At 32.0% G+C, this 23,470-nt stretch overlaps 3 protein-coding genes across 3 annotated transcripts; all 3 read left to right on the plus strand.

Moving 5' to 3' along the window:
- The first annotated feature begins 512 nt into the window (after window positions 1–512).
- LOC148310879 (neuroguidin) lies at window positions 513–1,822 on the plus strand. Its single transcript, XM_088257687.1, has 2 exons — window positions 513–752; window positions 838–1,822. The coding sequence occupies exons 1-2, from the start codon at window positions 744–746 to the stop codon at window positions 1,759–1,761; spliced, it is 933 nt and encodes a 310-aa protein (XP_088113813.1). The 5' UTR covers window positions 513–743; the 3' UTR covers window positions 1,762–1,822.
- Window positions 1,823–6,970: 5,148 nt separating this feature from the next.
- On the plus strand, window positions 6,971–12,514 carry LOC148310880 (aldo-keto reductase 1B-like). Its single transcript, XM_088257688.1, has 7 exons — window positions 6,971–7,127; window positions 8,225–8,367; window positions 9,615–9,756; window positions 9,838–10,032; window positions 11,051–11,250; window positions 11,459–11,614; window positions 12,307–12,514. Exons 1-7 carry the CDS (start codon window positions 7,053–7,055, stop codon window positions 12,335–12,337), a joined length of 942 nt encoding a protein of 313 aa, XP_088113814.1. The 5' UTR covers window positions 6,971–7,052; the 3' UTR covers window positions 12,338–12,514.
- A 3,833-nt stretch (window positions 12,515–16,347) lies between these two features.
- On the plus strand, window positions 16,348–22,701 carry LOC148310881 (aldo-keto reductase 1B-like). The gene is made up of 7 exons (XM_088257689.1): window positions 16,348–16,507; window positions 18,086–18,228; window positions 19,423–19,564; window positions 19,661–19,855; window positions 20,170–20,369; window positions 21,080–21,235; window positions 22,324–22,701. Exons 1-7 carry the CDS (start codon window positions 16,433–16,435, stop codon window positions 22,367–22,369), a joined length of 957 nt encoding a protein of 318 aa, XP_088113815.1. The 5' UTR covers window positions 16,348–16,432; the 3' UTR covers window positions 22,370–22,701.
- Window positions 22,702–23,470: the final 769 nt, after the last annotated feature.

Here is a 23,470-nt window from a genome sequence, read left to right on the forward strand (position 1 = left end):
CAGAATGCGAATAAGCCACTGCTGTTGCAGTGCTCACTTGTTTAGAATACATGTCCGGGATACTGCCATGTGTGAATGCCGTCTTGAAGAGGAGGATCTAGATCACATGTTCTTTGGGTGCCCGTTGAATGACGGCTACCCGAGCTTCCTTTCAGACCTCTCCAGCATAAACGTCTCATTTCCCACCAACATCTTAACCTTACTAACCTCCCCTAACAAACTTGTTTATAAAATAATTTGTAAATATCTTAAAATTAATTGTATAAATTTGTAAAGGTGTATGATAACTTACTAAAATAACTCACTAAACAAACTAACATAACTAATAAAACTAACCCTACTAACAGGAATACTAACACTTATAAGTCAAATGTAAAAAGTGTAAATAAAGAATAACTCGACACTGGCTATAACACCCAAGAAGGGTGAAAAGCCATCAAAAGAAGAAGAAGAAGAAGTATAAAATAGTTAGTCTGTGATGCACGTGTTCTGGCTTCTATGCATTTTATGTTGTGTTTGCGACGTGCCGTGAAATTGGTAACATTGTGGACGTTGTTTTATATCGTGAGATAATTTTATGGCATGTTTTTTACAACTCATGTTGTAATAAATGACTGGATTTAATATTTTTTTAAGTTTGTAGAGGAATTTGCCTTTAATGAACTTTCATTCATTAACACGAATTCTTTGAACATTAGTCACTACATGCAGCTTATTTGCACATCCTCAACTATTTCGCAGTCATGGTGCAGGTAATATATGATTATTCTCAAGTAATAATTGTGTGAATATGTTTTTGTGGATAAGTAATTTACTCCTATGATTTTTCTTTACTAGGCATCGGAGGAAATGGAACAACAAAACTTGCCACAAGCTGTACATCTACTTGAGGAAATGAATAGTAGCGTGCTACAAGTCACCCAGTTAGTGGACAGCATGCTGCAAAGGGTAAAAAATGGGGAAATGACGACCGATAAGGGTTTGAGTTTTCTCGAAGTTAAATATCAGATGCTCTTGAGTTACCTAATTGATTTATCATACATAGTATTGAGAAAATGTTCTGGAGAAAAAATTGAAGCCGATCCCTCCATTGACAGACTAATTCAAATTAGAACTATTTTAGAGAAGATTCGTCCTATTGATACCAAACTTAAATATCAAATTGACAAAGTAGTTAAAAATGCTATTACTGGAGTCAGTTCTGAAAACAATCCCAATCTTTATAGAGCTCACCCGGAAAATTTAGTTAGTAAGCTCGCCGATGGTTCTGATGATGAGTCTGATCAAAGTGGAAATGAAGAACCTAAAAATAGAGAGAAAAATTCCGGAAATGGAATTTACGTTCCTCCTAAACTTGCCGCTGTTCATTATGCAGATCATGAAACCAAAGGAGAAAGAGATACTCGTCAGGCTGAGCGAAACAGAAGGAAGGCGTTGAACTCTAGCGTAATGCGGGAATTGCGAGATGAGTACCTCGACACTCCGTTGGAAGTTTCTAGTGGAAACCGGCATCATCAAGCTGTCTCCAAGTTTGAACAGGAGAAGACGGAATATGAAGAGAACTACTTGACTCGTTTACCACTCACAAAAACTGAAAAGCATAGAAAAAGAAAAATGACTACTATTGGAACTATCGGTGACGAAATCACCAGTTTCGGAGACTACAGTGCTTTAGATGAAAGTGGGTCAAATCCTGTTACCAAAAAAAAGAAGAGGAAAAGTACCCCAAAAAAGGGGTCAAAGAAGAGGCGTTTCTTTTAACAAATTTCTTTTGTATCTTATTACAGAAAAAAAATAGAAAAATATATCACTTTTTTACTAATATTATTATTTATTTTCTGAAATGCATGTAGTTACATAGCTACGTACACGAAATGATTCACCATAACAATGATACTATTTATATTCCTGTTTCTAGTAACGAATAATAATTCTCCTGGACTAAGACTTTTGAACTGCATTTTAGAGAAATTGACGAGGATGGCTTTTTTTAAAAGTTAACATATGTTAATATTTATGAGATTGGCACATTCAAAACATCAAAATTTTCCATAGCAAATTCGTCTCGAATTATTCTTTTTTGTTTTGATTTATACTGTCACCAATGTCATCCACACACCCTTAATTAATTTCAATTTGCAACAGAGCCCATCAGCAGTCGCAAGGTGGTCTGTAGAAACCACTGGTTTCAACCATAGATTCCCAACTGACGGTGGTGCCAGACCCCGGTGGGTGCTATAGAGGGGACTAAGGCAGAAAAGCGTAGAATTTTCTTTCACCAGCAATGTAACTGCTTAGTCAATTCAGTCGATAGCATAAGGGTTATATTGCTTATCCCTTACATCCAATGGGAATGGGGGAGATATAAAAGATTTAACTTTCTCTGGTGGCAAAAATGGGTGCACAAAGGATTTAAATAGTAAATTCCCCATCATGAACTTTGTGATCTCTAGCAGCAGATATGATTTGTTAGCAAATGAATGACAGACTTGCATTGGAATATACATATGATAAGCATTTGACACACATCTCTATAGAATGAATAGTCCATAGAGTTGTAATGTGTGTATCAGCTAGATGCATGACTGATACTTATCATTAGGCAGGCGCCATGGTAGTTGGGTAGACGCTCGACTGTGAAACTGGCATCACAGGTTCGATTCCCGTCAAGTGCAAAATAAATTCAAGAAAGATTTACTTTCAATTCAGGTCTGGGTGTGATGTATTTTGACATTTACCTTCCCTATCCTTACTAATTCCTTTTCCTTTTTTTAAATCTAAACCATGTCTGACAATAGTTTTTCTTTTAACATCAGAAGGTGGGGACTGACCGGAGCATTTCATCGTAATGTAGTTCGCGGCGCGCATCCGACTTTGGATGGAGCACTCGGAACGCTGTACTGACTATACAAATGCTCGCATTGCAACGTGTTACGTTACGACAAAATGACTGATCAATCCTTACCTGAAGTATTTTATTGTAGTCTTCATAAAGTGTCTTATGAAGGCCCTGCATGCGACTGGCGACTATTAAAATAAAGAAGATACATGCTGCCACTCTATTTGGAACAGAGCCGTGAATTTCTTGAATAACATATTTTTCTCCATTTTCCGCACCCAATGGTGCATAAGTCACTGCATTGTATAGATGCAGTGTCATCTTAATGTTTATTACATATAGGCAAAGTAATCAGTCCTGTACTTTAGTTACCAGCCCGTGGTGATGATAAATAAATATTGGAGTGAAAAATCACTTTTATGTTAATCCCCCGGGAATTGGACTTGGGACCTCCAGTACGGTAGCCAAATGTGCTAACTACTGAGGTAAGTAAATTAGTGTCATAGTCATACAGGAGAAAGTGACCAAGTGCATTTTTTACAAAAACGTGATCCTTGACTATTTGATATCTTACTAGCTTAATATTGCCCTGAAAAAATCCCAAAGGATTTTAAAAATGGGAAGTATAATATATTGACTTGTTAAAAATTACTATCTGTATTGATGTTTATATTATTGCTAAGCAAAAGTGACTTAAGTGGCCCTCCTGAACATTTTACGTTTTGTTAGTTGGTCACTTTCTCCTGTACGACTACGATATATGTATATTTAAAAATTACAATTAACATTTCACCATTTGAAACTTCATAAAGCAGAATTCGGTTTTCATAAACCTGTTTATATAATTAATGAGGATGATTGATATCTTTATTACTACTCGTGTATTAATTTACTTACTATTTACCTGTGTTAACCTCTCCGTGCATACCGCCCCAACTGTGGGGTCATAAAATACCAGATAAGATAGAGTGCGGCCCCACGTTCATGCTGTTAGGATAAGGAAAATACTTTTTATTGCACATCAAGATATTAAAATTAATTTGTTAATCTTGTGTAGTAATAAAAAGAATGTGTTAGTAACAAAACACTCCTATTTTTTATCAATAACATTAATGCTTTAAGGAATCAAGCTAAATCGTTCCCTTTTTTGAGATAAGCTGAAAGTAGGTAAATATGGGTGTGCATGCTTCATAACAGTGGCCCACTGCAATGGTTCGGGAAGAAAATATGAATTTAATGTACATATCTTTGACATCTCTTGGTAAATTTCAAAATTTATCAACAATAAGATAAGATTTTACAATAGCTTTCGCCTGTAATGAGATCAGGAAATTTATCTGACTGTAGGGAGGAAACATGCAATTATTTTTCAATTCAATTCAATAAAAAATATATATTTTTTAGATTGCATCCTTTGAGGAGAATTATGGGTTAGTCAAAATGACAAAGCATATTTCAAAAGGAGAAACAAGATTATTAGATTACTATCACAATACATCTTGATAGTAATCTAATATTGTTTATTAAGTGTTTTATTAAGGTGAAGTTATTTATCTTAGATTTGTTATGAATTTTCTCATGAAATGAAAGTAAAATAAAAAAAATTATATTTTAAAACCACAACTCACTGTGTGATTTTAAGACAAGATAATCACTATCGAAATGAACGCATTGGTGTTACTAATTGATAAAAATCTTGGAATATTTTGATAACAAACTGTTTGTCATTATTCATGAACAGAAGATTCTTATATTATAGATCATGTTCTTTTTGGTTTTTAATTTAAAATTTACTTGGTAAATACCACTATCTTAGGTTTATACCTTTTTACCTTTTATATCTTATGGTAAAAACCAAAGTTTTTTTTTATTCTTGAATAGAGCACTTATTATATTATAAAACTTATTGATACATAGGTACCTAAACCAATGATGCACCAATGGATTATACTAGGGAAACAACCACTAACCAACCATCACGCCACTTCTCTGCAGGGGTAGGCAGAGAGAATCGAACGCCACACCACTCTGTCTTTGCAAACATTCTTTGCCTCTTCTACATTCATGCATCTCCTCATACATATCTATGATTATTACGACTCCTGACCCAGCCGCTTTCAAGTATTTGACATACCTGATTATGCCAAGTTTTTCTTGGCCTTCCTCTGCTTCTTTTTCCAACTACATTCGCCTCATAAATTTGTTTAACCGTTCTTTCTTCACTCACACGTTCCACATGTCCAAACCATCTCAACACACCTTTCTTAATTTTATCCATAATGCTTATCTCAGCCTTACATTCTTTCCTTATTTCATCAATCGAACATCTATCAAACATCGTTTTGCCACACGTTTGTCTGAGGAATCGCATTTCGACTGCATTCAGTCTGCTTTCATCCTTCTTTTGCCAACTCCATGCTTCGCTTCCATACATAAGGGTTGGAATCAGAACTTCATTGTGTACTGCCAGTTTAGCTTTCGCTGATAGATTTTTATTTGTTAAAACTGATTTTAGTGCACCATTCCCTCTGTTCCCAGCATTTACTCTCCTTTCTATATCTTTATCAATCTTACCATCCCTAGAAAACATACGACCCAAATATACTAAATTATCTACTTGTTCCAAAATCTCCCCATTTACCAATTTTTTACACTCAGATCTACATTCATCTCTTTCAAAAAACATGATTTTGAATTTGCTAAAATTCATCAATAAATCACTTTCCTTGCACACATAATACACTTTTGTTACCAACGTTTGCAGGTCTTCTCTGCTATCGGCAAGAAGACCAGCGTCGTCAGCATACAAAAGGCAACAAACGGTCAAATTATTCTTTCTAGCTCCAATATTTAAACCTTTCAGCTCTTTCATGCAGTTATCCATGTTTAGATTAAACAGGCAAGGCAACATTACACATCCCTGTTTGACACCTTTAGAGATGTAAAAACTGGATGAAAATGAGCCATTTACCCTTATGCATGCAGTGCTATTCTCGTCCAAGGATGCAATGCCTTGGATGAGTTTACTGCTTACTCCGTACTCAGGTAACACCTTCCATAACTTCATTCTATCAACTCGGTCATACGCTTTTTGCAAATCCACACAAACAGGGAAATAATATTTATATTATTCTGCGTGCTATGTGATTAAAAAAATAAACAGTTTTTTCAAACTAAAAATATTACTTTATATTATGTACCTATTTAAAATGAATTAGTGATTTCCATATATCATGGTTTAACAAACAAATGATATTTCATATCCGAGCCCTTTTAACTACTTATAGTTAAATTTTGAAATAGTAAAATAGTGAAATTGTCACCCACAAGTCGAAACAAGACTGTCCGAACATCACTCGGGTTATTCAATAAAAACAAATGGATCAATATTTAACTCGGGGAAAGCAGGAATGATGAGTCGGAATACAATTTACCCGAGCAGTACTCGGGCTCATCAAATGCAATATAAACTCCTTGGGTCACGCTCGGGTTAGTCAGAATACTGGTTAATAAAATTTTGAGTCGGGTGAGGACAATGGTCACCCCATTTAACTTACTGCTTCTAACGTTCAGTAAGGAGACACATTTTAGAATTGTCATATATATTTATTGAAAACTATATGTCCTTTTCCAAATAAATGGAAAATAATTACCTTTTACTATTTTTTTTTGTATTTATGATGCCCTTGAGGTAATTTGCGAAAATGGCAGAATGCAAATTATTCAAAATTGTTATACTTTAATGTTTCATGGCTCACTGCATACCCCCCCCCCCTCCCACCCCTATCGGACCAATGTACGGGTGTTTTAATGAGCAATGTTTTTGCATGTTTAATGTTTATTCACTTAAAGAAAATTTCAACGCTCCAGATCAAAAAAATATGTAGGCAAGTTACGTGAAAATAATCACCCAAAAAATATTTCATATTTAAAAATTAGTATCTAAAAAAATATCTTCACATTTTATTTCATGTTTATTTGAAACACCGTATTCATCCGATCGGGCAATTAACAATAACATTTTAATAAAAAATAACATTTTACTTTTCGGAAAACCTAAAAGATTAGTCGTCTATTTCCGATTATCAGTTGTGATGTCGGTATATAAATTACAATACGCCGTGAGACCTTGGCATTTCAGTTTCCGAATTCGGCGGGCTAGTGGGCGCGTGCTGTAATTTTGTTATTCTTTAAATCCAGTAAATAATCTGAAATGGCTGCTTTAATACCGAAAATAACGTTTAATAATGGCTACAAGATGCCTGTTTTTGGATTAGGAACATGGAAGGTAAAAAAAATACTTTTAAAATAAAGTTTACAAGAAATATAGCGGCAGCAATATTTTTAGCCGATATCTACGCTCCTAAGTTATACGTATCTAGTATCTACATACATTTTAAATTGATGAATGCGCGAAAAACACGTATTCGCTGACGCGTGTAAAGATTTAAATTTACAAAATACCGCCGTATGTAGTATGTGTATTTATATATATATATATATATATATATATATATATATATATATATATATATATATATATATATATATATATATATATATATATATATATATATGTTTTTTTTAATAGATTCTATATTAGATAGATTATTTAATAGGTTCATGTCATAAACGTACTATTAAATTTTCTTCTAATTAACACATTAGTGCCGTGGACGCAGAATCCGCATGATAAATAAATTTTGTATTGATGGGAAATTCAACTAAAAAAAAATAAGGTCACTTTAAAAACTTTGAAACACTATTAGAAACATATATTTTAAATTTTATTCCAATCATTTGATAGGCATTTAAGTTATATTTTATTTATGAAATCTATTGTTTTTTTAAACAGTACTGCCCTAAGAAAATTATATTACGCAATCATTTTCCCGACTTATATGTTAATTGAAGAAGATATTTTTTTTATCTTGTGCTACTTGTTTTATAATACTATTATACATCATTTTCGTGTATTTAAAAGGGTTAACCAACACATCACGTAATGCACAGCTTCTCAAACTCTTTGGGTCCATTGCTCCGCAGGATATATTATATTTTTCTACTCCCCACTTTTCAATAATCTCCCTGCCCTCTTTCAAATTACCTAGATTTTATTCTCGTCTGAGTATGCCTATTGCCCAGAATATTGTTTTATCCCTCCTTAAAGTACGTGTAATTCTTGATCGCCTTACAAGTAACTTAATGTACATAATATGCAACCTTATTTAAGTAATCCTTAGTTAAAGTGCAGGTACCTTAGGGTTTAAAAATATTCATCCCAATATTTTAATATTTTTCAATGACGTGCTGTTACTCTTTCTGGTAGCCTAATCAACTATTGAATTTGCTGAAAAACTATATTTTTCTTCATACTTATTTAAGTCACCTCCTGGTGAAGTGAAAGCTGCTGTTGAAGCTGCCATTGATGTAGGTTATACACACATTGATTGTGCTCATGTTTATGGAAATGAAAAAGAAGTTGGTGCTGCTCTTAAAATGAAAATGGACACAGGAGTTATTAAAAGGTTTGTCAATTTTTATATTTTCTTTCTATTGTAAGCATATAAATAAATAACCATATTTGTTTATTTAATTGCTCTCAAATACTGGATTTAACCCCCCAAAGGTAAGCCGAGAATAGTATAGACATCTCAACAGAAGTATTTATTTATACAAAAGGAAAATGGAAACCTGGGCATATGAAAGACCTATGACCCGTCATAAAATGGCTTAAGTCATCTATTGTGTACATATATACATTTATAATATATTTAACATAAATTAATGTTATCTTATATTTTAATTTAAAAACTTTCATACATTATGTGTATAACATTCAAAACATGTGAAATGCTTTATCTACTTTACAAAGTATATTTATACAGCACTTCATAAAGTTTTTTTATCTCAAAATATTGAATGATTATATGTATACTCACGTGGTAATTATGTTACATCATCAAACTGAAAATTAAAAGAGGTATTAATAATTTACGGAATATTAAAAAAAAATACTCTAATGCTCTTATCTGGTTTTAATTTTTAGATAAAGATATTTTAACATACTTTTTTAAGATTATATTAATTTTTAAATAACCAATTATTAAGTTACATCACCAAAGTAAAAATGAAAAGAAGTACTTACAGTTAAAAATCAAATGCTATCATTTTTTTATTCACTCAAATTAGCATGCAAAAGATTAGAAATTTTTACTATTAACGCTTTTATCTGTTTTTTTTATTTAATGTTAAAAATATTATTACAAAGGGTTAACTGAAAATTTTAATATGTATTTGCTTCATGAATAATAAAAATGGATAGGAGATACTAAATAGTTTAGAAATTCAACAATGATAATATATCATTATAATATATGATGTATTCTCCTTTTTTAAATCCTTATTCACATCCGGTGGTGCATATGGCACTGCATCATATTGACATAGTTTTATCTTGATTGTTACTTACATGAAGGCAAGTCCAAATTTTTGTTCGCAAATCCTCGATTTTCTCAACTTAAGAACTATTTATATCAATATTTTATTGATAACCAAACAAAAAAGAAGTTTTTTACTGAGATGGGAATGTGGAAGGCTATTTGGAGGATTGAGGACCTCTCATTGACTGGTTTAAATTATACTTTATGTGTCGTATAACATTCACCATTAAACGTAATAAACTCATACAATATAATACGTACTATACATATGTTTTTGATTTACAGTTATTTGCCTCATACCTACAGATATGTATTCTTTGTTTATTTTCCAGGGAGGACTTATTCATCACCTCAAAATTATGGAACACATTCCATCGTCCTGACTTGGTGTTGCCAGCCTGCAAAAAAACCCTCGAAGATCTTGGCCTCAAATATTTGGACTTATACCTCATTCATTGGCCTTTTGGATTCAAAGTAAGCATACTGTAAAAGTGTGTAACAATTATCATTTAAATCATAACTCTTTCTCTTTTTTACATTGTATGTGAATTATAGGAAGAACAGAATTCCTTGTTCCCCACTGTTGGAGACCAAATGCAGTTCTCAGAGGTTGATTACGTCGATACATGGAAAGCCATGGAAATCCTGGTGTCTGCTGGACTGGTTCGCAGCATTGGTATTTCCAATTTCAATGAAGATCAAATGAAGAGAATATTTGAAGCTGCAACCATCAAGCCTGTCACCAACCAGGTACTTAATTAAAACCAGAAACTATTGATTCATCACAACATAAAACTCATTAATCCTTTGACTTATACTGGGTATGGACATCTATCTAAATAATGACAGCATACTTTCCTTTTTTGGAAATTGAAGTTCTGATTGAGTTAATATGCATATCACCTATTTTCCAACAAAACAACGTCAGCCAGTCATGTAATGAATTCGTTTTTAGTAAATTTAGTCAAAATAAATAAACACAAAATTTGAAAACAAATCACACACCTTTAGGTGATTCTAAGAGTGTACTTTGATTGTTCCAAAATGTAGCATTTTTTCCAGATGTTTATTTTTTTAACCAGATTCAGTAAAAGAATTTTCGTTGCATTTTACCAAAAAATGGCTAATACACTGTGGCTAACATACTGTATTGCAAGGGGAGATTGCAAAAATTCAGACATATTCCTCTTCTGAATCATTTAAGAAATCCAAATTATTATATGTACATGTCCTTACGAGTAATCTTGTGTGCAAAAATAGAGTTTATTATCATGATAATTTTATTTTGCACTGCATAGTGATTTATAGTATTATATATTTTTCTTCTTCATCTACACCCAATGGTGCATAGGGCATTTCATCACACCCATGTTGTTTTATCTTGATTCAGGTATCAGTGGAGAGTGATAATAAATAAATATTAGAGTAAAAAATCACTTTTTTTTTGACCCCTTCGGAATCGAAGCCTTTAGTGCGATTACCAAAATGGTAACTGGAGGTGGACGGTAAATTACGTAGTTATTAATAAATAACATTTTATCATATGTTAATATTATTACAATACTTGGCAAATACTTACAAAGTGTAAGAATAATGAGAAATCTTTTAGCATCACTTAGGTCAACTGAATTTGATGATAAAATACTTTTGTTTGCCGATTTTACGTAGGACTTTGATAGTTCAATCATTATCTACACCTATTAGATAAAAAAAAAACTCTTTATATCCCAACTGCTTTATTCACATTTTGTGTATTATTGTTGTGCAGATTGAGTGCCATCCTTACCTCACTCAAACCAAGCTTTCCAAGTACTGCAAAGATAATGGAATAGTCGTTACCGCCTACAGTCCATTGGGCTCCCCGGACAGGCCGTATGCCAAGCCTGATGATCCTCTACTCCTTGAAGACCCAAAACTTAAAACTATTGCAGAGAAGTACAAGAAAACAACTGCTCAGATATGCATTAGGTATGCAATTGTTAATTATTATTTTGTATTGACATTTTTAAAACTTCATATTTATACAGTAAAACAGGCCTGGCCAACCAAAATTGCACCAATTGTGTGTATATATATATATATATATATATATATATATATATATATATATATATATATATATATATATATATATATATATATAAATTTACTAACTGAAATAATTTTAATATTTAAGATATCAAATTGACCGTGGACATATTGTCATCCCTAAGTCAGTAACCAAGTCACGCATTGCACAGAACATGGATGTCTTTGGATTCAAGTTGACTGCAGAGGACATAAAACTTATTGATACATTTGATTGCAATGGTCGAATTTGTCCTTTTACAGAGTAAGTATAAATATTATTATAATTCTTGCACACAAGCTTGTACGAGAAGGGGTATGTTAGCCACTTCCACTGATCTCCTTTTCCACCTATACCATCTTTTTTTTCTCCTCACCTGTTTCTTATCAAATATATTCCACTCCTATATCAAATAATTTGATATAGGGGTGGAATCGACGCAATGTTTACTTTACGATTAATTTTATGAACGCAAAAAAATCTTATATTTATACGGACCTTCAGCACGGTAGCCAAAGAGGCTTACTTCTACGGAAATGGACAGTGATGTAAATTTAACACAAAATATAGCAGTCTCAAATAAAAATTTATTGTCTGATAAAGTCGATGTACAAAAGAATATTACAATGTATGTTTTCCACGTGGAATGATATGTTTAAGAGATTTATGAAACCTTAACATCATGTACAGTAAAGTAGTCACAATTTAAAATTTATGAAGCTTGAAATTGAAAGGGATTTTCTGAAAATAAAAATAAATTATATTTTATTTAGTGTCAAATACATTCACATAAAAAACCAATTTATGTTACAAAATAATCATTAAGCACTTCATCTACCAATGTTTTTAATTAATTATTATACAAGTGTGTATAATAATGTGCATGATTTTTCATTCATAATGTTTGTTTTAGATCACAGTTCAATTATAATAATGATATTTTGTAATTTTTTCAGGGCCGTGGGTCACAAATACTATCCTTTCTAAAAAGATGAATTGTAAAGGGTTTTTAAAAGAACCCAGAATGCATTTAAATCAAGCACTTCAAGAAGGACAAAGTTCCTAACATAAGATGAAGATGAAAAATTGTTAATATTTTGATAAAATAATAATTATTTTGTACAGCAAACTACTTCATCAATAAATTTATTTGGATTGCTTGGATGTTCATTTATTATTTATTTTTACAATAAGTTTAAATAAATTGACATTTAAATATTACTAAAAAAAACAGTTTAATAAATCTGTATCTCAGTGTTACTAGTCGGTAACATTGAATTGGAGATTTTTTTTACTGTATTTTTTATTTTTTTATGTAAATGTCAATTTATTTAAACTTATTGCTTATTGTATAATATGTATGTACATCGGGAAGCTTATTGCAAAAAAGTAATATAATCCAACCAACCAAAAACAGACATTTATGAATGGTCAAGGTTTGTACCTTTAATAGCTATCTGAATGTGGGCAGGTAGTGCTTGCTGCAAATTCAGCATAATGTATACGATATTGCAGTAATAATATTAAAATATTTTTGTGACTAAAATTTGATGGCAGAATGAAGGCAAAGTAATTAGGATCAGGTAAGAATTTGAGGGAAGAGGATCTCCAAAAACAATTGATATGGTGAACAATCACACAGAATTTTACCGTCCGGCACGTCAGTTAGCGTTTTAAAACGATGATTGGCTTGGATCGGCTTGTGCTTTTGTTCATCTTTCTTCGGATCGGTGCGTGAACACGTTGCGCGTAAATTCGATCACGCTAAACTGTCGTAGTCGCTTTCATTTTTCAAAACCGGACTGCCGGACGGTAAAATTCCGGGTAGTGCACAAGCCCCCTAAGGACAGAAGGAATATTTCATTAAAATTAACATTTACAAATAATGATCTCCCGTGGAACTGCTAAAACAGATTATTAGCATGGTTTTCTCTCTATATTACATACTTAAATGTAAAAAAAATATTATTAATACATTTATAACATTTTTACTGTATATATAAAATTTAACAAGTGTAATATTTTTTTAAACACGCATTTTTCGTATACATTTTCTATCATTTGAATTACATAATGTAAAAACAATATTGTAATTTAGACAAAAGATGGATACAATTATTCAGTCAGGTTTTTATCTTGGATTTCATTGTGAGTTTTCAAATGGTTAATTTATTAAATGAATGTAAGTTATCATTGAATGCTTATGGATAAATATTATTGCCATGAATCAATATTTATGCATCTTTCCTTATTTTATTTCCATTGTGCATAGGACGATGCATTTTTAGTAACTGTATCCAGAACCTTAATTACACAATAGTTAGATGATTACACTTTAGGTGCCATCAGAAAGGTTATACATTAAAAATCTTAATATACATGATAGTAAAGTATAATAATCTAGTTGGGTTTTATGGTACATGGTAGTCATTGGCTCTCGTTAAGGCCTTGTGGTTCAGTGGTTCAATCACTACTTTACGCAGCACTCATCGCCCAGATAGCTTTTTCATATCCAAATATTTATGTATGATGGTGTTCAATGTTTGAGCAGCGAGCACAATATTTGAGGGCCCTGGGTAATAATTATCAAAAACACGCGTACAACCACAATCAAATTCAGTTTTCTAAAATTGACTGTTTCCAGCAACAAACTCGCCATAAACATCATTCCGTTCGACTTTGATTTATGTATTGTTTTTCCTTTTCTTGTGAAGGAACTTAATCACTGAACAATATTGTTGGATGGCAGATGTCAAAACAAATAGATGGCATTCGTTGTTAGGTAACGCCATCTATCCAAAGCTAGATTTCCATTAAACGACCCTCATACAACTTGATTTTTAGGGAGTGTTTTTTACTAGAATTTTGACTCATGAATTACATGAAATTATAATAACTTTAAATATATAGAGTAAATCCATTGATGAGTAGGTATTGGCTATAAAACAATACATTTGAAACTTAAGTATGGTCATGATAAGCGGTGTTGCATAATTTTATTATATGAATAACATAATTAACACAATATTTCTACAAAACCATAATTTTAGAAATTGTACGTTTTTGAAATCTGCTGAAAATACCTTTATCTAAATTTGTGATACTGCAGTTTGCTCAGAGGTAACTGTCGGATATCATCGTAATAAGGCTAGTTTAAACAACAACAAAAAACTATCCGCTTTTCAAAAAAAATATTTTGGGTATATATACTGTATAAACTTTTTGTCTCAATCAATAATAATAATAAATTTGGATAGATATATATGGCGCCATTTTTGTAAAATACTACCTCAAGGGCGCTTCACTGCGAATGAATTGGGGAAATATTATGGTGGAAATGATTTGGCAAACAAATGTGTTTTAAGTTTTTTTCTAAAAATCAACTCACTCTCAATATTTCTAACCATTAGTGGAAGAGCATTCCACGCCATCTCTCCGCAACAGCAAAGGCACGTTCGCCAATTTTAGCGCGCTGATTGCGAGCTGGTAATATCATTTTGCCCATTGCAGTTGTTGTAGCCAATCGAAGCGTGAGACGTCTGTCGACCAATTCATTTGGAATACACAGCTCTTTTAGATACTCTGGAGCCATATTGTGTATTGATTTATACATGAGTAGACAGAGTTTATACTCAACCCTTTCGGGAAAGCGTAACTAGTGCAGTTTGTAAAGTAGTGGGGTGATGTAGCTGAATTTAGAAATTCCAAAAATCAGTCTCGCAGTTTCAGTTTAACTGATTGCAGTCGAGTCATTTTATTGTTGGTAGACCCGTGTATATACCGTTACAATAATCGACTCTAGATATTACAAACGCATTTATTAATTGACGGGCAGCATCAACTGGCAGATTCTTGCGAATGCTTTTAATTTGCCTTAGCTGGTAAAAACATGTACTTGTTGTTTTGCTAATTTGAGTCTCAAGGGAGAGATCAGAATCTAAGAACACGCCGAGCAGTTTGACGGCCGGTGTAGTGGTACTCTTTGGATTGAGTGGTGTCGTGTTATCAATCAAATTCTGTCGTTTAGGTGTGGCTATCTAGAGATGTTCCGTTTTGGACGGGTTTAATGTCAATCTGTTTTCAGCTATCCATTCTCCTATTCTCTCAATGCACTTATAGAGTCAACAAGTTCATCTTTTTCCTCCAGTTAACAATAAAAATAAATTTGAGTGTCATCTGCATAGCAGTGAGACCACAGTCCGTGTGACTTTATTATATTCTCTACGTCTTTCGTATAGAGAAGGTATAGAAGAGGACCTAGGACTGCTCCTTGCAGTACACCAGTGGAGACGGAATGATTAGGGGATTTGAAATTTTGAATAAATGACTGAATATTCACGTTCTCAGAGGTATGAGCAAACCATGCAAGTGCTTTATCACAGATGCCATAAGCCTTCCTCAAGCGTTCCAGCAATCAATCAAATCTATTATCTTCACATATCGACGTTTTCATGATAGGTAGTCACATTTCTAACAGGATATCCTTCTTTTGTTACAATCATAAGATATTTCTACTCTTAAACCCTTTTTTAAATTATTTATTTCATTAAAAAAATTCTGTATTTTTTTAAATATTTATTTACGTAAGTTTATATACGTAAGTTATGTACGCATTTAAATTTATAATTTTGTGATGTACATCATTTAAATAATTAAGAAAACAAAAAAAAAATTGTTTAAAGATTTTTGTATTTTTTGGAAAAAGGTTTCACAAAGTAAAAGGTTGAAGTACCGGACGGTAAAATTCCGTGTAGTGCACAAACGCCCTACGTATGTACATCAAAATTCAAAATTACCCGTAGCACGAAATTATCCGAGTTTCCCCTAATGACAGAAAGAGACAGAATGAGAATGTATCTCGCAATCTCGTGTCGTCTCTTTTTTCTTCTATTATCATGGCCGATAACGCGTTGACGCGTTTTTAATCGATAAATTAAAATTATTACTGTGAGTAGGTAGTAGGTACTCATAAATTACAGCACACTCGACCGAATTTCGCATACCGGTTTACGAATTCGTCGAGTTAGGTTAGAAGCGCGAAGTTATTTTCCTTTAAAAACCCCAGTGAATAAACCGTCTAAAATGGCTAATACAATTCCGAAACTGAAGTTCAATAATGGTCATGAGATTCCGATTCTGGGACTAGGAACATGGAAGGTAAAAAACAGTATATCGCTTTTATTTAACAACAACGAGACGAATATTTTTTGCCGGTTTCTAGGTACTATCCTTATTTAATTGGAAAGTACCTGTCGGATAATAATGTATCTACCTTTTCCCTTCTGATCGTGAACGATGGTTAGATAAAGATCGTTTTGTTTTTGTAAATATCCTCAAAATACTTATGCATACAGACTTTGGAATAATCCAAGATATTAGTCTGAATTCAAGGACACTAAGGATTCCTCACGTGTATGTTTTTTCCAGATCAAACGTTTATTTTGAGTAAATTTATTAGTACAAAACGATGTTTACCTATCAGTCTTTACAAAAAATTTCTGGCTACGGGTATAAAACAAACGATATGTATTTCGAGTTATTTATTCAAGTGACATGTATCTTCCGATTATAGGTTTGAAAAGGGGGTTAGGTGTTTAAAAAAATAAAATAAACCTTGCACCTTTTGGTGATGTCTAAAATAATTCAAGGCTGAGATGCTGTTGGATAAAATATATAAATATGTAGCTGTATTTCTTTTTTATCCATGTCAAAAATTGACGGTTCTCCATTTGTCCAGCCCAACAAAACCGTTTGACTATAGCATATTCAAGACAGACTAATTGTAAAATTCGAGCTCAAACCTTGTATGTCAGATATAGTATTCAATGATCGAACCAAACCTTTTGGAAAGTAAAGACTTTTCCAGAAATCTAACCAACATTTTGAATAAGAATTAACATATTTTAATGTTGTTACTTATTACACAGGGTTATTTTTTATTTGATGGATGTCTGTTAGGAGGTTATAGGAGTGTAAAATAAATAAATGAGATTTTCACTCTAATATTGATTTAGTAAAACCCTGGGCTGGTACTTCGCAGGACTGATCACTTTGCTTTCGTATAACTTAACATTTTGTATTAACTGATGGAGTGCTCTATGCACCACTGAAAATGGATAAGGCTCAGAAGAAATATTGTTTGAACTACATTATTTCTTCTTTTGAAAAATGTAAAAGTACGAAGTAATAAAAAAAATTAGAACATTCTTTTTGTTTCATGATTTTTTTTACAATAAACGAGTTATTTAAAAATAATAAAAAATTGTCTGAACTTAAGCATTTTGGGAAACAAGTAAACGTACTTCAAAACATAGCTTATAAAATATAAAAATATGCAATAGTAACTCCACAATTGAATTTTAGATTCCACAATAAACTTGATATAATACGTAACAGTCCGCCTTTGTAGTGTAACTGTTAGTGCATTTGTCTACCGTTATGGAAAACTAGAATTTAAATCCCAGGGGAATCAAAAGAAATATGTGTGATTTTTAATTCTTATATTTATAAACATCACCGACCTTCGTGTAATTAATGATCGAAAACCTCACCTTCATGCAAATGAATTGTTTGAAGAAAAATAATTAAAATAACATACATTTTAAAACAATCCTTAATAATTTAGAATCAGATATTTTTTTTACATTTTAAACAGTTAAAAAAATTATTGTTTTTTGTGTTATCTCGAAAACTCATTCAAATCTTTATCAACGTCATATTTTTTAATGCATTTAGTCGGCTCCTGGTGAAGTGAAAGCTGCCGTTGAAGCTGCCATTGATGTGGGCTATAGGCACATTGATTGTGCTCATGTTTATGGAAATGAAAAAGAAGTTGGCGCAGCCCTTAAGGCAAAAATTGGCGCAGGAGTTGTTAAAAGGTATGTTTTATTTTATTTTAAGTAATCATTTTGTTTTCTTAAATATAATATGTACATACATACTTAAAATGGTCTCTCTTTTTGTAAAACTTACTAACCAACTAATCATCACGCTGCTTCCCCGCATGGGTAGGCAAAGAGAATAGAACACCACACAATCTGTCTTTGCAAACAATATTCACCTCTTCCACATTTCTGCATCTTCTCATAAATACCAGCGGATTATTCCGACTCCTGACCTGACCACTTTCAATTTTCACTTTTCAGTGACTACTTGTGGTGATAGGATTCTCTTTTTGTAACGTAATTTATGGCTTTTAATTTTATCTATGTACTTAATGCACCTAGTTTAAAACATAAAAGTTAGAGCCAATTTTTCTTTAAATTATCATATTCCACTCTTTCAAAATGAACTATTGTCATTTACATATTTGTTTAAAGGAAATATTTAAGTTTTTTATTGTTTGTTAGATAGATACATACATACTCGTTCAATAATTTTATAAATTTGATCAAAAATATATAAAACTTCATTTTTGTATTAAAAAAATAAGATCGCTTTTCATTTTTTATATTTCTATCAAAATTTTACTTGTTTATTTAATGATTATTTAAATAACTTAATTTTTTTTTTTTAAGCAATAAATATTACACATATGCCTCTTAGCAACTATCAAAAACCAGTGACCAAAGACAAAAACGTTTTACCCTATTCACAAATATTAATATTATCAATAGTTTTACTTTTAGTAACTTTTAATATATGTTTACACTTTTATATGTATTTCTATTTCTGCATTTCTGAATGATGTATAAATTTTACAATAACTATCAATCATTAACTTGAGAACATTAATCATTGCAATGAAAGGCTTTTACAAACTTCATTCATATTGTAATAAATAATATCATATCTTCAAATCGTGTCTATCATCTTTATGGTTGTTGCTTTAGTAGATTTTAATGATAATATTTAATGATTTGCGTAATATATATTTACTTAGCTGATATGAAATTGAAAATATGGATCTCTTATCTACTCAGCAAAATATGCTTAGTAATTGCACAGCACTTCATGTTTTTCTGTTTGTTGATCAAATGCTGTTTTATTTTTATCTAGAAGATAATTTCAATTAAATATGATAGTTATTATTTTGTTAATGTTGGTAATGTAAGTATTATTATTTTTTCTAGGGAAGACTTATTTATCACTTCAAAATTATGGAACACATTCCATCGCCCTGATTTGGTTTTGCCAGCTTGCAAAAAAACCCTGGAAGATCTTGGCCTCGAATATATGGATTTGTACCTTGTTCATTGGCCTTTTGCATATAAAGTAAGCATAAAATAGTAGCTTATCTATTACACTTTACTTTTTTTAAGAGTTCAATATTGGACTTGTGCACTTTCTAACTTTGAATCTCTATTATAGGAAGAACAGGATTCGTTATTCCCTACAGTCGACAACCAAATACAATTCTCAGATGTGGATTACATAGATACATGGAAAGCTATGGAATCCTTAGTGACCGCTGGTCTGGTTCGCAGTATCGGTATATCCAACTTCAATGTAGCTCAAATGAAGAGATTATTTGAAAAGGCAACCATCAAGCCTGTCACCAACCAGGTAATACGGCATTCTTTCAACGTATGCTGCCTTTATATATTCATACTACTGCTAGATTATTTGCTGTGTTACTGTATTACTTTTTGATAATTTATTTTAATTATATTTGTACCCACCATGGCCTCCATATTTGATGCAGTCAACCTCGAGTGATGTCTCTCCCATTAGAATTTATTAAATATCCAACATTGAATCGTAATAATGCAATGTATGTGTAGATTTTAAAATTACAATATGCTTACGAAATAATAAATTTCTGGTTGCCAATTATTTGCAATATCTAGAATATTACAAATTTTGATTCTTCTTAACAGATTGAATGCCATCCTTACCTCAATCAAATCAAGCTTTCCAAATTTTGCAAAGAAAACGGAATTCTCGTTACTGCCTATAGCCCGCTAGGCTCCCCGGACAGGCCGTGGGCTAAGCCTGAAGATCCTCAGCTCCTTGAAGACGCTAAGCTAAAATCTATTGCAGAGAAATACAAGAAAACGCCAGCTCAGATAGTTATCAGGTATTTATTTATTGCGTTATCTGTGTTCAAATAAATCACTAACAAACACCTTACACAGAACTTAAACAGAAATAACTTGCTTATTTCCTTTTAATTTTTATATGAAAGTGGAAGTTAATTTCTACAGAAAAGGGGTAATGATTTCTAGTTGCTGACTTTTGATTAAACGAGGACAATATATTATATTATAATAATACAAAAATATAAAAGATTTCTTTATTTGTATGATTTCAAATAAAAAATGGGTGTTTTATATTCCTAATCGGCGAGTAATTATTTTTATAATTTTAGTAAACTAACTTTTTTATATTTGCAATATTCCCTTTCCCTATTTGATGTCTGTGAATGTTTATCATTGAACAAAGTTAAGCACATTCAATAAAAAATACTCCATTCGATGATGTTTGATATGAAATTCACATCTGTTATTTTAACCTCTGAAATATAATATTATTATAAAATAAATATATACATAAATCTAGTGTTATTTCTACTTATTGGCTTTAGATAAACAATGCTATTACCCATAATAAATTATATTATCAAATTAGATATTTTTTTAACAGATATCATCTTTTTAATAATTTTTAACCAATTGATAAGGTACAAAACCCATATGAAAACTGTTTATCTTTGAAAATTACTTGTCATTTAGAATTGGTTCGCACTAAATAATTTTTTCACTGATTAAACTAATTTGTATGTTTTAGGTATCAAATTGACCGTGGACACATCGTCATCCCCAAATCAGTGACCAAGTCTCGTATTGCCCAGAACATGGACGTCTTTGGATTTAAGTTGACTGCTGATGACATGAAACTCATCGACACATTTGACTGCAATGGGCGAATCTGTCCTATGACTGGGTAAATATAATTATTCAATCCTTTCTATGGTTAACACAAAAATGTCAAAGGAATATTTTAGATATGTAAAAAAAGTGTATTGGCGTGTTTTTAAAATGGTTGATCAAAGTATTTTGAATAAAAAAAATGTTTGATTAGAATTGAAAATCACAGTGGGAAAGGTAGAATCTCAGAAGACAACATTTTTAGAAGATTACAGATTGAACTATATCCTAAAAAAATGTCAATCCTCAATAATTTAGTAACTGAGTGTTATTTTCAAATTTGCACACACCATTTAACCTGTCGGGGAGTGAGTTTCTGCGGACAAATCTGTATCTAAGGATTGAATTTGTTTTTGCTATTGTTTTTTACTTTTATAATATTCTATCATAGTCGATGTTATAAGCAACATATTTTCTTGAATAAACAAAAATATTTACACCAGTAAACATGATTTAAGTATATCAAATTTTTCGAATTATCGAATAATCATATTTTTAACATGTTTTGATATAAATCGTGTCATAAATCATATTCCGTATCGGCCGTACATGTACGGCCATACTCCCGGACACGTTAAGAGTGAGTTGTTAGTGTAAGTTGTACACTGCTAATACTTTAACATATTAGCAGTGTACAAGTTACACAACCTAGTACATATGAGTTACAAAGGTATGCAACCCTGGCTCACTTATCCCTTACTGCTCTTCTCCCTTTTCCCTCCTATTGTAGTTTCTTTCCTGTATTGCAGTAATGTCCTTATATCTGAGTCATCTGTATCCTATCAAACATTCCACTTTTATATTCATTAATCTGGAGCGCAAGACTGATCACCCTCCCTTTATATAATCTCGATTGAATTAACACCGTGTCTATTCGGTGTGGTGCCTTATATGTATACCACTTGCGTACGGATAGAAGCCAAAGAAGAAGAGACCTAATTTATGTAACGAACAAAATTCCCTATGGTCTCAGTTGTTAAAAAAATTACGCAAACATGCTATATTAATTTAATACAGGACTTATTCATAAGGTGAAAAGTGAAGAGATTTTGCTACCATGTGTGCTTTTTGTCTATAATTATACAATATTTTTAATTGTTTCAGGGCATTGGGTCACAAGTACCACCCTTTCGAGAATGATGAATTCTAAAAAGATAGATGTAATACAAAAAAAAGGAAACAGCACAATAAAGATGTGCAATTTTTATTCTTTAAATACATAATATATACATATTCAAAAATAATTATATTTACTTTATAAGAGCACAAAAATATATAAACTATATTCTGATAGTACCAAGCTATTAATTACTTGTGTGTGTGTGTGTGTGTGCGAATACTCTGACGGAAATAGTATGCATATTTAAATCTGAGATATTTGGCAAATCTGGGTTTTCTTAGGATTCAAAAAGAACAAATACTAATATTTTTACTGTTTTGTCACTCTTAAATGTGTTGAAAAAAATATATATTTGAATTATATGTGTATTTTTATTTTTTATTTTTTCATAATAGTATGTGGTAAGAATCCAGCATTTTACAAGACCATATCTGAAGCTTGACCAACAAATACTAAAATGAGGGGAGTTAAGTAATGTTGCGCTTCACCAGGAACTTGCGGACGCACAAAGTTATGTGGCTGGGTGCAATGTTATGATAGGGACCAGCTTGGCGCACATCTTTCGCATGTTAAATTTGATGGGACCCAAAACTTTTTTCGGAATTTCAGAGTGTCAGATAATAACCAAACACTCATTGTTGAATTCTGGCCGTTGGGCCAGAATTTAATAACTCACGCACACACGTCATATTTTCATGGATTTAACCATTCAGAGTGTAAGTCATCGTCCATCCCTTCCTGGGCCTCCTTGAACCACCTCGAAACATGCACATGCGATCGAGCAGAGTCCCTGTCAGCTTGCTTGAGTAATTCTAGAGTTTCGACAGCTTTCTCGAATTTTGTGCTAAATTTGATCACCCAATGTTGTTCCGCTATCACGTGTCATGATGTGGTCTCGAAATAAGGATCAGTCATCCTGATTCTACTGATGCTCGCAACATACTGAATTTTATTGTGACTAGATCTCCCCCAACCAGATTGAGCACGGTGCAGTAACAAAAAAAATATTGACTTTTGGAACATATTTGACTTGTACATATTTGTTTCATAATAAAAAAAATTAATGAAAATCTCCTAATAATGTACAGTAGAACCACTTTCGTCCACCTTCGGCTGATCCACCACTCAAGT

The sequence above is a fragment of the Brachycentrus maculatus genome, unplaced genomic scaffold, assembly GCF_059751285.1.
Source record: "Brachycentrus maculatus isolate JH-2025_06_01 unplaced genomic scaffold, ASM5975128v1 h1tg000086l, whole genome shotgun sequence".
NCBI lineage: Eukaryota > Metazoa > Arthropoda > Insecta > Trichoptera > Brachycentridae > Brachycentrus > Brachycentrus maculatus.

Excerpts from the sequence above, each read along its gene's own strand:
- LOC148310880 (XM_088257688.1), top strand. The coding sequence starts at position 7,053 with ATGGCTGCTTTAATACCGAAAATAACGTTTAATAATGGCTACAAGATG. Across the intron at positions 7,128-8,224 it reads TTGGATTAGGAACATGGAAG|TCACCTCCTGGTGAAGTGAA; the intron begins GTAAAAAAAATA and ends TACTTATTTAAG. Across the intron at positions 10,033-11,050 it reads TCAAGCCTGTCACCAACCAG|ATTGAGTGCCATCCTTACCT; the intron begins GTACTTAATTAA and ends ATTGTTGTGCAG.
- LOC148310881 (XM_088257689.1), top strand. The coding sequence starts at position 16,433 with ATGGCTAATACAATTCCGAAACTGAAGTTCAATAATGGTCATGAGATT. Across the intron at positions 16,508-18,085 it reads TGGGACTAGGAACATGGAAG|TCGGCTCCTGGTGAAGTGAA; the intron begins GTAAAAAACAGT and ends TAATGCATTTAG. Across the intron at positions 19,565-19,660 it reads ATTGGCCTTTTGCATATAAA|GAAGAACAGGATTCGTTATT; the intron begins GTAAGCATAAAA and ends TCTCTATTATAG.